Raw genomic sequence first — 12,149 nt, forward strand, 5'->3', positions numbered from 1 at the left:
AGTCTGTATCTTAAAAGCAGACAATGCATGGTCTTTTACCTTTGATGTCACTTTATGTTGCTGTCTTGTTTTTCTGGGTCCTCCTTTTCTGATCTGCAGAAACCCCATTCCACCCAATTATATAACTTCTTTGAAAAGTCGTGATGTCCTGTTACAGTTTACTGAGCACTTCAGCATTCATGCTCAGTAAGAATTTTCACTTAGCAGAGTGCTTTGATTTCACAAGAAAAAAAAAAAATCCCCATTAGCCTGACAGGTAACTTTACCTCTTTAAGGCTGCAATGGCCCTCAACTTTCTGCAATCTTCCAAGATTAACACTTTACCTGGGGGTTGGTGAATCTTTATGATCTGTATATTTTTCCTAAAATAGGTAATTAAGGACAATTCTATATGTGATTCTATACAAAAACTCCTAGAGACACAGGTGATGGTGCAGCATAAAATACAACTTCACATAACCGAAGGTACATTAGGAAATACTCTTTTAGAGGGCGCCAACCAAGTTAATTCATCCAGTGATGACTCCAAGACTACGCAGCTAAAAGGAGAAAGTATAATTACACGATTAAATGAGATTGTGATAATTTAACCCAAGTTGTAGGAAAAGAGCTGTATGGGTATCAGCTAAGTACCTATGTCGTGGAAGCAAGCATTTTAGCTAAAGGATAAGTACTTAAAAATCACAGAGCTAAACAAATGTAAACAGCTGCAGAACACAGTTGTAAAGCAGCAGTATCTAAAACATATTGATGTCCACATATAAACAATGGACTAAGCACTAAATGTATTTAAGAATTAGGAAGGATACATGTCTTTTCTCTTAGCAACTCTTGGCTATTAGGATAAAAATAAATAAATATGTAACCTCTCAGACTACATTAATGAAGATCAGCACTAAGAGAGACCTATCTAGGCAGGAATAAAAGCAGGTCTATCCATTAGAGATTGCTGGCATGTCCTGAGTCTTCCCAGGCTAGGGGTCAAATCGGAGCTGCAGCTGTCAGCCTACACCACGGCCACAGCAACATGGGATCTGAGCCACGTCTGCGACCCACACCACAGCTCACGGCAATGCTGGATCCTTAACCCACAGATGGAGGCCAGGGACTGAACCTGGGTCCTCACGAATGCTGTTTGGGTTCCTTACAGCTGAGCCACAATGGGAACTCCCATCTCATCTTTTTCAATCTACTTTTCCCAGTGCTCTGGGCAATTTACCAGTCTCTTATCATCCTATCCATGTTATCTCAAATGACAATGGGTAAATAGATGTTAAAGCAATGCAGCAGACTCAAATTGGAAGTTTAAAGACATGGAGTCTCTTTCCCAACTATATCAAATTCACTAAGCCACTTCTCAAGAGTTCCCACTGGTGCAGTGGGTTAAGAATCCGACTGCAGGGAGGTCCTGTTGTGGTGCAACGGAAATGAATGGGACTAGTATCTGTAAGGATTCGAGTTCGATCCCTGACCTTGCTCAGTGGGTCAGGTATCCAATACTGCCATGAGCTGTGGTATAGGTTCCAGACATGGCTCAGATCCTGTGTTGCTGTGGCTGTGGTGTAGGCCAGCAGCTGCTCTCCAATTTAATCCCTACCCTGGGAAGCTCCGTATATTCCAGGAGTGGCCATAAAAAGGGGGAAAAAAAAAAAGACAGGCATAATAGATTTAGACTTAAAGTCTCAGATCTGAATCTCTGGAATTAAGAATATTAGGGATGGAAAGAGCAATACTATTGACTTCGCTACCTGTAAAATGGCAAATCATATCAAGGTTTGATTTGGTAAGGATTAAATGGGATTAGCATGAAAGCTTTTAGAACACTGCTTGGTACCCATCTTCCATATTTTATTATTATTGTTATTATTACTATTATGTCTTAGTATTTCTAGCTGTAAAATATAAGGTAACACCTACCTAATACACATACAAAATAAAGGAGATATTAATAAAGCATGTCAAATAACACTTTATAACAACGAAATTAAGACAAGTACCCAGAGAAAATATAATACTCAATGGAGAAAAGCTGAAAGCCTTCCCACTAAAATCTGGAACAGGACAAGGAGGCCCACTCTCACCACTGTTATTCAACATAGTAGTTAAAGTCCTAGCCACAGCAATCAGACAAACAAAAGAAATAAACAGCATCCAAATAGAAAGAGAAGAGGTAAAACCATCACTGTATGCAGATGACATGATACTATATATAGAAAACCCTAAGGACTCAACCCAAAAACTACTTGAACTGATCAACAAATTCAGCGAGGATATAAGATTAACATCCAGAAATCAATCACATTTCTGTATACTAACAATGAAATATTAGAAAAAGAATACAAAAATACAATACCTTTTAAAATTGCACCCAAAAAAATCAAATACTTGGCAATAAACCTGACTAAGGAGGTGAAAGACTTACATGCTGAGAACTATAAAACCTTAATCAAGGAATTCAAAGAAGATACAAAGAAATGGAAAGAAATCCCATGCTCATGGGCTGGAAAAATTAATATTGTAAAAATGGCCACACTACCCAAAGCAACCTACAGATTCAATGCAATCCCTATCAAATTACCCACAATGTCATTTTTCACAGAACTAGAACAAACAATCAGAAAATGTACATGGAACTACAAAAGACCCAGAAATTGCCAAAGCAATTCTGAGGAACAAAAACCAAGCAGGAGGCATAACTCTCCCAGACTTCAGGCAGTATTACAAAGCCACAGTCATCAAGACAGTGTGGTACTGGTACCAAAACAGACATACAGACCAATGGAAGAGAATAGAGAACCCAGAAATAAACCCAGACACCTGTGGTCAATTAATCTTTGACAAAGGAGGCAAGAACATAAAATGGGAAAAAGACAGTCTTTTCAGCAAGTATTGCTGGGAAACCTGAACAGGTGCATGCAAATCAATGAAACTAGAACACACCCTCACACCATGCACAAAAATAAACTCAAAATAGCTTAAAGACTTAAACGTAAGACAAGACACCATCAAACTCCTGGAAGAGAACACAGGTAAAACATGCTCTGACATCCACCTTACAAATGTTTTCTCAGGTCAGTCTCCCAAAGCAGCAGAAATAAAAGCAAAAAGAAACCAATGGGACCTCATAAAACTGAGGAGCTTTTACACAGCAAAGGAAACCAAAAAGAAAACAAAAAGACAACTTATAGAATGGGAGAAAATAGTGTCAAATGATGCAACTGATGAGGGCTTAATCTCTAAAATGTATAAACAAGTTATACAACTCAACAGCAAAAAAGCCAACAGCCCAATTGAAAAATGGGCAAAAGACCTGAATAGACAATTCTCCAAAGTAAGTTATACAGATGGCCAACAAGCATATGAAATAATGTTCAACATCACTGATCATCAGAGAAATACAAATCAAAACTACTATGAGGTACCACCTCACATCAGTCAGAATGGCCATCATTAATAAGTCCACAAATAACAAATGCTGGGGGTGCGGGGGGAGGGGGGAAGGAACCCTCCTGCACTGTTGGTGGGAATGTAAGCTGGTACAACCATTATGGAAAACAGTATGGAGGTATCTTAGAAAACTATACATAGAACTACCATATGACCCAGCAATCCCACTCTTGGGCATATATCTGGACAAAACGTTCCTTAAAAAAACACATGCACACCCAAGTTCACTGCAGCACTATTCACAGCAGCCAAGACATGGAAACAACCCAAATGTCCATCAACAGATGATTAGATTAGGAAAGTGTGGTATATATACACAATGGAATACTACTCAGCCATAAAAAAGAACAAAATAATGCCATTTGCAGCAACAATGGATGGAACTTGAGACTCTCATCCTGAATTAAGTAGGCTGAGTGAAGTCAGTCGGAAAGAGAAAGACAAAGAACATATGGTATCACTTATATCTGGAATCTAATATACTGCACAAATGAACCTTTCCACAGAAAAGAAAATCATGGACTTGGAGAACAGACTTGTGGTTGCCAAGGGGGAGGGGGAGGGAGTGGGATGGACCAGGAGTCTGGCGTTAATAGATGCAGACTGTTGCCTTTGGAAGGGATGGGCAGTGAGATCCTGCTGTATAGCACTGGGAACTACGTCTAATCACATCTGATGAATTTATATGTGTAACTGCATCAACATGCTGTAGAGTAGAAAACTGACAGAACACTGTAAACCAGCTATAATGGAAAAATAAAAATATTAAAAAAAAAAACCTTCAGGTTCAGTATGTATGGACTTATGTATGTGTGCACACCTGAGCATGTGTGCATAGCTACATATATTACCTGCATAATAAAAGGTATAGTAACTGAAAAAAAAAAAAAAAAAAAAGGCCAGTTTGAGTTCCCTCTGTGGCATGGGTTAAGAATCTGACTGCAGCAGCTCAGGTGGCTACAAAGGCTCAGGTTCGATCCCCAGGCCACTGCAGTGGACTAAAGGAAATGGCATTGCTGCAACTGCAACATAGGTCCCAGCTATGGCTTGGATTCAGTGCCTGGCTCCTGAACTTGCATATGCCATGGGTAAAAAAATAATAAAAAAACAACTTTGCTTAATGTCTCTGACCATACAGTTTCTATGTCTTTTCTGGAATTAGCATCCTACAGTTGTATTATTTTTCTTATACAGTAATATTTTCCTTAATTTTTCATCATATTCCTTTTTAACAGCTAATAATCACACGTAAGGAAAATTTACCAGGTCAAAATTATATTAATAAAGACATTTCATTAAAAGTGAATTTAGAAAATTACAACAGTATTTTCAGTATACCTTTAATGTAAAATAGCTGAATTCTAAGTCAAGAAGAAGGTTTACTATTTCTTAGCAAAGGAAATTATATAAGAACCTCTAAATCTTGTTGGGAGTGTTCTTTTAGTCAGTCCTAGTTGAGCAGAGAAAAAGAAGAAACCTGTTCCACCCTCCTGCCTCGCTGCCTTTTCTCTCTCACCGCCTCAGCAAACAATGGAACCGTTAAAAGTGTGAGGGACAATTTTAAAAACCAAGTTACTAATTCCTACCACAACTTTCTATTTGGTATTAATATTAAATATTAAAATATTCTCTTATCCTCTTTGGGGGCTTTTTATTAACCCCTCTTTCCTCCTAGGAGCCTCACAGTAAGAACAACGCTTTGCTCTTTTCCCCTCATATAAAAAACTCCAGTATAGGGAGTTCCCGTTGTGGCACAGTGGTTGACAAATCCGACTAGGAACCATGAGGTTGCGGGTTCGGTCCCTGCCCTTGCTCAGTGGGTTAAGGATCCGGCGTTGCCGTGAGCTGTGGTGTAGGTCGCAGACGCAGCTCGGATCTTGTGTTGCTATGGCTCTGGTGTAGGCCGGCGGCTATAGCTCCAATTAGACCCCTAATCTGGGAAACTCTGTATGCCGTGGGAGCAGCCCTAGAAAAGGCAAAAAGACAAAAAAAAATAAATAAATAAAATAAAATCCCTCCATATTTGGGTCTTCTTAAAGAAAGCAGTTTCAAAGGGAGTGGCCATTATCAAATGGCAATTCACTGGTCTAGAGAATTCCTCTCACAGCAGTTCCAGGCACATGGACACATGTGTGACCCACTTCTCTTGATTCCCAGGCTGAGTAAGAACCTTCTATGCCAGAGCTGACCCAAGGATGTGCTACTCTGGACCACACAGGAAAACTTCCTTTGTCCCAAACTCTACTCATTCACACAGCAATCAGGTAAAGTCAACTGCTCTGGGCCACAAGTCAAATGGGAAGCCATTTTCTCATTTACCTCACAATTTAACTGCTTGTTAAAGTAACCAGCTAACTAGAGGAATCTGATCTCCTGAATAGGTTATGGTCATTAGGGTTTCGACTGAGAATATGTTCAAACAACTCAGCACTGCCTATAAGGTCCAAGAGGTCTCAGGACTGTAAAACAAGTCACTTACGTCAGGGACTTACTTATTTACTAAGCATATTAGGCCACATAAAAATGTGCATCCCCCCAAAAAAAGATTATAAAATGATTTTAAAATATTGGCATTAAAATGGAAACTAAGGCTAGTTACAGTTAAATGAGGATTATGTGCAGTTGACAGCCATGCAACTGTTCACTGTTTTAAACCATTTCAAACAGCAAGTTAGAACTGACTCAAGAAGATAAAGGTCAGCACTCACTTTTGATTTCCCGTAGCAGCATTCGGATAAGGATGGTCTGAAGTGGTTCAACCATCAATTTCCTCCACATATCCAATGCTAGCTGCCAGGAAAAATGAAAATCATCAAGGCTGAATTACTTGTATTTGTTTTCAACATCTGTTCAAGACTTTATTTAAAAGTAAAAATACTCATCACAGGAAGTATTTATATTTCAAAATTCAAATGAAAACTGAATATACATAAGGAAAATAACTTTCTAATTTAAATTGACAATTACTATCATACTGGGCTTGTACAAAGAACAGAATTAAGGTTTTATCATTAACTGAAAATCTTACAGAAATAATTTTATAAAATTCTGTTTTATTTATTTTTTTAGGGCTGCACCGACCCACGGCATATGGAAGTTTCCGGGCTAGGGGTCGAATCGGCTACAGATGCTAGTCTACGCCACAGCCACAGCAACATCAGATCTGAGCTGCGACTCTGACCTACACCACACTTCCTGGCAATGCAGGATCCTTAACCTACTGAGAGAGGACAGGGATTGAACCCGCAACTTCATGGTTCCTAGTTGGATTTGTTTCCACTGTGCCATGATGGGAACTCCTAAAATGTTAATTTATTGTTTGTTAAATGCCCATTATTAGGGAAGGGCTATAGAAGCCAACAGTGTAACAGAAACAAAGGCATTAGATCACAAGTAAAATGTGATTTGGCTGTTGGCTGATTTTTGAAATTATAAAACCTCTCATGTAAACATTAAAGCGTAAGTCAAATTAAAGAATAACAAAAGAGGAGTTCCTGTCGTGGCGCAGTGGTTGACGAATCCGGACTAGGAACCATGAGGTTACGGGTTGATCCCTGACCTTGCTCAGTGGGTTAAGATCCGGCGTTGCCGTGAGCTGTGGTGTAGGTTGCAGACACGGCTCGGATCCCAAGTTGCTGAGGCTGTGTTGTAGGCCGGCAGCAACAGCTCCAATTAGACCCCTAGCCTGGGAACCTCCACATGCCGCAGGTGTGGCCCTAGAAAAGACAAAAAAAAAAAAAAAAAAAAAAAAAAAAAGAATAAAAAAGAAAACATCCCTATCTTCACCACCCAGTTTAAGAAAAACAACTTCACCATAACTGCTGCCTCAACTGTCTTCCTCCTTTCTTTCCCCACAGACTCTATCAGAATCCTGCATTTTGCTAAATCATTCCTTTCCTTATAGTTCTTCCAAGAATGTGAGTATCCCCATATAATACATTTGACTTTGGAGTTCCCATCGTGGCTCAGCAGTTAACAACCCAACTAGTAACCATGAGGTTCCTGGTTCGATCCCTGGCCTCCTTCAGTGATCCAGCACTGCCGTGAGGTGTGGTTGCAGACGCGGCTTGGATCCCATGTTGCCGTGGCTGTAGCTCCGATTTGACCCCTAGCCTGGGAACCTCCGTATGCCACAGGTGTGGCCGACAAAAGAAAAAAAAATATATATATATAAATAAATAATCAAAATGTGTTTGGTGTCTTAAGTGACTATGAGATAAAATTGCAAAAAATAAGTGTAGTGCAGTATAAAAAAATTTTTTTTTTTTTTTTGTCTTTTGTCTTTTGTGTTGTTGCTATTTCTTGGGCCGCTCCCGCAGCATATGGAGGTTCCCAGGCTAGGGTTGAATTGGAGCTGTAGCCACCGGCCTACGCCAGAGCCACAGCAACGCAGGATCCGAGCCGCGTCTGCGACCTACACCACAGCTCACGGCAACGCCGGATCCTTAACCCAATGAGCAAGGGCAGGGACCGAACCCGCAACCTCATGGTTCCTAGTCGGATTCGTTAACCACTGCGCCACGATGGGAACTCCCAGTATAAAAATTTTTAACAGGCATTACAGAAATACAAAAAAAAAATACGTTTGATCTTGACTATTTCTGACCTGATAACACTGTATGCTCTTTTATGCATGATTTTTAATTTAATTTTATTTTACTTTATTTTTGATTTTTAGGGGTGCACCTACGGCATATGGAAGTTCCCAGGGTAGGAGTCGAATCAGAGCTATAGTTGCTGGCTTATGCCACAGCCACAGCAATGCCAGATCCAAGCTGTGTCTGCCACCTACACCACAGCTCAGGGCTGTGAAGGATCCTTAACCCACTGAGCAAGAACAGGGATCGAACCCACATCCTCATGGATACTAGTTGGGTTTATGGGAGTTCCCTTTGTGGCTCAGCAGTTAACAAACCTGACCAGGATCCATGAGGATGCAGGTTCGATCCCTGACCTTGCTCAGTGGGTTAAGGATCCTGTGTTGCAGTGAACTGTGGTGTAGATCACAGACATGGCTCAGATCTGGCATTGCAGTGGCTGCGGTGTAGACCGGCAGCTGTAGCTCAAATTAGACCCCTAGCCTGGGAATTTCCATATGCTGCGGGTGCAGCCCTGAAAAGCAAAAACGACAACAACAGAAAACTAGTTGGGTTCGTTACCACTGAGCCACAAGGGACCTCCTATGTATGATTTTTTAAACTGTAAATTTATTATTGAAATCCAATCAAACTGGTTAGAGCTTATGATTCAGTATCACTGGCACGTACTATCTTCTTTATGAAGACACCAGGATTAACTTTTACTTTCCACTGCTGATGACATGTGTTTGTTTCCAGCTTTTGCCACTGAGGACACCACAGCTATTCCTGCACTCACCTCCTGGAGCACACAAGCAGTTCCTGACACACCTGCAGGTAGAGACACCTAGGCGCAGGGCTAGACACACGTGCAGCTTTACTAAACAAAGTGGTTTTCCACTTGACACTCATAGCCAACATCCTGACAAATGGCACTGCCAAGCAGCTGTGGTCAGGCTTTGCCAATCTGCCAAACAAAAGGGATCTCTTTTCGGTCTTAACTGGCATTTTCTTGAAAGAGGCTGAGCATCTTTTTATGTTTTCTGTGCGTCTCAGTTTTTTTATTCCTCTATAAAATATTTATTCATCTTTTTTTTTCTTTTTTTTTGTCTTTTTGCCTTTTGTAGGGCCGCTCCTGTGGCATATGGAGATTCCGAGGCTAGGGGTTGAATCAGAGCCATAGCCACCAGCCTACCCCAGAGCCACAGCAATGTGGGATCCAAGCCGCGTCTGCAACCTACACCACAGCTCACGGCAACGCCAGATCCTCAACCCACTGAGTGAGGCCAGGGATCAAACCCGCAACCTCATGGTTCCTCGTCGGATTCGTTAACCACTGTGCCACGATGGGAACTCCAAAATATTTATTCCTCTCTTTTACCTCCTATTCCATTAGTGTTTGTCTTATTCTCAGTGAGACCTAGGAGTTCTTTATACATCATGGACATGAATCCCCTGACAGTTTTTCATACTGCAGTTTGCCAGTTTGTGACTAGACTTTTCTGAATTTCTTTATAGTGTTTTTTATTTTTTTACTTATTATTTTTTTCTCTAGTTTTGTAAGTAAAAATATATTATTAGGACAATAACAACAAAAAAGAGGGGAGTTCTCTAGTGGTCTAGTGGTTAGGACTTGATGCTTGGCCTGGGTTCAATCTCTGGTCTGAGGATCCGCATCAAGCTGCAGCAAGCTGCGGCCAAAAAAATACATAGATGTATGATATTTTAATGTGCTGCAATCTGTCAACCTTTTTCTTTACTGTTTGCATTTTTGCATCTTTTAAGAACTCCTTTGCTACCCTAAGGTCAACCTTAAGGAGATATGTATGTACACTTCTATGTTGCCTTCCAAAAGTTTTAAAGTTTTGCCTTTCACATGTAAACTTTGAAATCCAAAATATTTTTCTCATACAGAGTACATGTCATTCCAGTAACAAAAACTGATTGCTCAGAGTTCCCACTGTGGCTCAGTGTAACAAAACCAACTAGTATCCACGAGGATGCGGGTTCGATCCCTGGCCTTGCTTAGTGGGTTGAGGATCCAGTATTGCCATGAGCTGTGGTGTAGGTTGCAGACGCGGCTAGGATCCTGACACCACTGGTGTGGCTGCAGCAGCTCCAATTTGACCCCTACCCTGGGAACTTCCGTATGCTGCATATGCAGCCCTAACAAAAAAAAACAAAAACAAAAACAAAAACATTGATTGCTCCTGTTTCCTATTAGCCGCATCCACACAAGCATGAGTCTGCTTCAGCCTCTCCACAGGGATAACTTTACTCTGATCCACTGGTAATTTCATAAAAATAAGGAAAAGCATCTGTCTTCCCACAAGGAACATTCCTCAGGTTTTGCCTTGTTTTTTTCCTTTTAAATAGCACAAACTGAAAAAAAAGAAGATAATACATAAGAAAATGGGGTTGTATAACTGTAGCGGGAGGGCAAACTGGTAAAAAAAGGCAAGGTGGCAGGGCTATCAAAATTCAGGCTGTGCTTTGACCCAGAAAATCCATTCCCAGGTATTCATTCCATGAAAATTTCTGCTCATGTACAAGCATATATACACATTAACCCCAAGACTGAGAGAATTCTGATTACATTACTCTCAACACCGTATCCCCAGCGTACAGAGTAGTGCACACAGAGGGGTTCAAAAAATATTTAATAAATGAACAATGACTCACACATTACTTAGGACAACAAAAAAACCTAATAACTAAAGGGAATCATTTAATAAATAATGTTATTTGATATCCCTACATTTTTAAAAAGGCAATAGAAGTTATAGAATTGTATAAATGCTGTTGTATCAAAATTATTATTTGTCCACTCCCATGAACTAAAGCAACTACTGTTAAGATTTTGGTATTTCTCACTGATGTATTTCTCTACATCCTTCTCCGACTACAATTTTATTCCTATTAAACATATAATGTTGTGTCCAAATGATTTCATAAACCATTTTTCCCTTTGCTAATGCTTCCACGAATTATTTTCTACTAATGTATCCCCTTTGCCTACTTTTATAACAAAGTCATACTGTATATAGTCTTCTATGTATGATTTTTATTGCTGGATATTAGAAATCTAGACTGCCCATTAATTATCTTTATTAATGACTGCAAGGAATACTTTTAAACATTTGAACTTTTTTTCCATATTAGTGTTGCTGTACAGATTACTAGACATGGGAATACCTGGCCAAAAGGTATTGAACATTTTAAAGTCTACTGGGAGACACTAATAAATCTCTTTCTAAAACAGTGGTTCTAATTTTTTTTTTTTTTTTTTTTTTTGCCTTTTAGGGCCACACCTGAGGCACATGGAGGTTCCCAGGCTAGGGGTGGAATCGGAGCTGTAGCCGCCGGCCTACACCACAACCACAGAAACGCAAGATCCAAGCCGCATCTGCATCCAACACCACAACTCACAGCAACGCCAGATCTTTAACCCACTGAGCAAGGCCAGGGATCGAACCTACAACCTCATGGCTCCTAATCAGATTCATTTCCGCTAAGCCACAATGTAAACTCCTGTTCTAATTTAAATTTCTACTAATGCTGCACCTTAGCTTTTATTTCCTTCATTAACACTCATCACAATTTAACATTAATTTCTTTACTTAATTTGCTATCTGATTTGCTATCTGCTTCCCCATGAGGAGAGGGACCTTCTGTCTGTCCACCACTGCATTGCCAATGTCTGGCTACTTGATAAATTTCTATGACGTGAATAAACAAACACTGTGCTAGAGTATTTCTTTTACAGTATATATATATGCTAGTTATATATTATAATTTCCATATTTAAATCTGATCTGTATCTCAAAAATTTGACTTACTTGAACTGCACACTTCATTATTTTACTCCGAATTTCTTTAATCACTTTTCAAGTTAAAATAAATGTGTTACATACACATTTTTTTTTTTTGTCTTTTTGTCTTTTTGCCATTCCTTGGGCCTCTCCAGTGGCATATCAAGGTTCCCAGGCTAGGGGTCTAATCGGAGCTGTAGCCACCAGCCTCCGCCAGAGCCACAGCAACTCGGGATCCGAGCCACGTCTGCAGTCTACACCCCAGCTCATGGCAATGCCGGATCCTTAACCCATTGAGCAAGGGCAGGGATCG

The 12,149-nt window shown here is 40.2% G+C and overlaps 1 protein-coding gene across 4 annotated transcripts in view; it reads right to left on the reverse strand.

The window, feature by feature from the left end:
* Window positions 1-12,149, reverse strand: part of CUL2 (cullin 2) — a 128,722-nt gene that overhangs the window by 38,859 nt on the left and 77,714 nt on the right. For all 4 annotated transcript variants that reach the window (XM_021064983.1, XM_021064981.1, XM_021064980.1 and 1 more), the window contains one exon: window positions 6,152-6,237. In XM_021064983.1, coding sequence (XP_020920642.1) covers window positions 6,152-6,237 — 86 coding nt within the window. The remainder of the gene's footprint in view (window positions 1-6,151; window positions 6,238-12,149) is intronic.

The sequence above is a fragment of the Sus scrofa genome, chromosome 10, assembly GCF_000003025.6.
Source record: "Sus scrofa isolate TJ Tabasco breed Duroc chromosome 10, Sscrofa11.1, whole genome shotgun sequence".
NCBI classification, from domain to species: Eukaryota; Metazoa; Chordata; class Mammalia; order Artiodactyla; family Suidae; genus Sus; species Sus scrofa.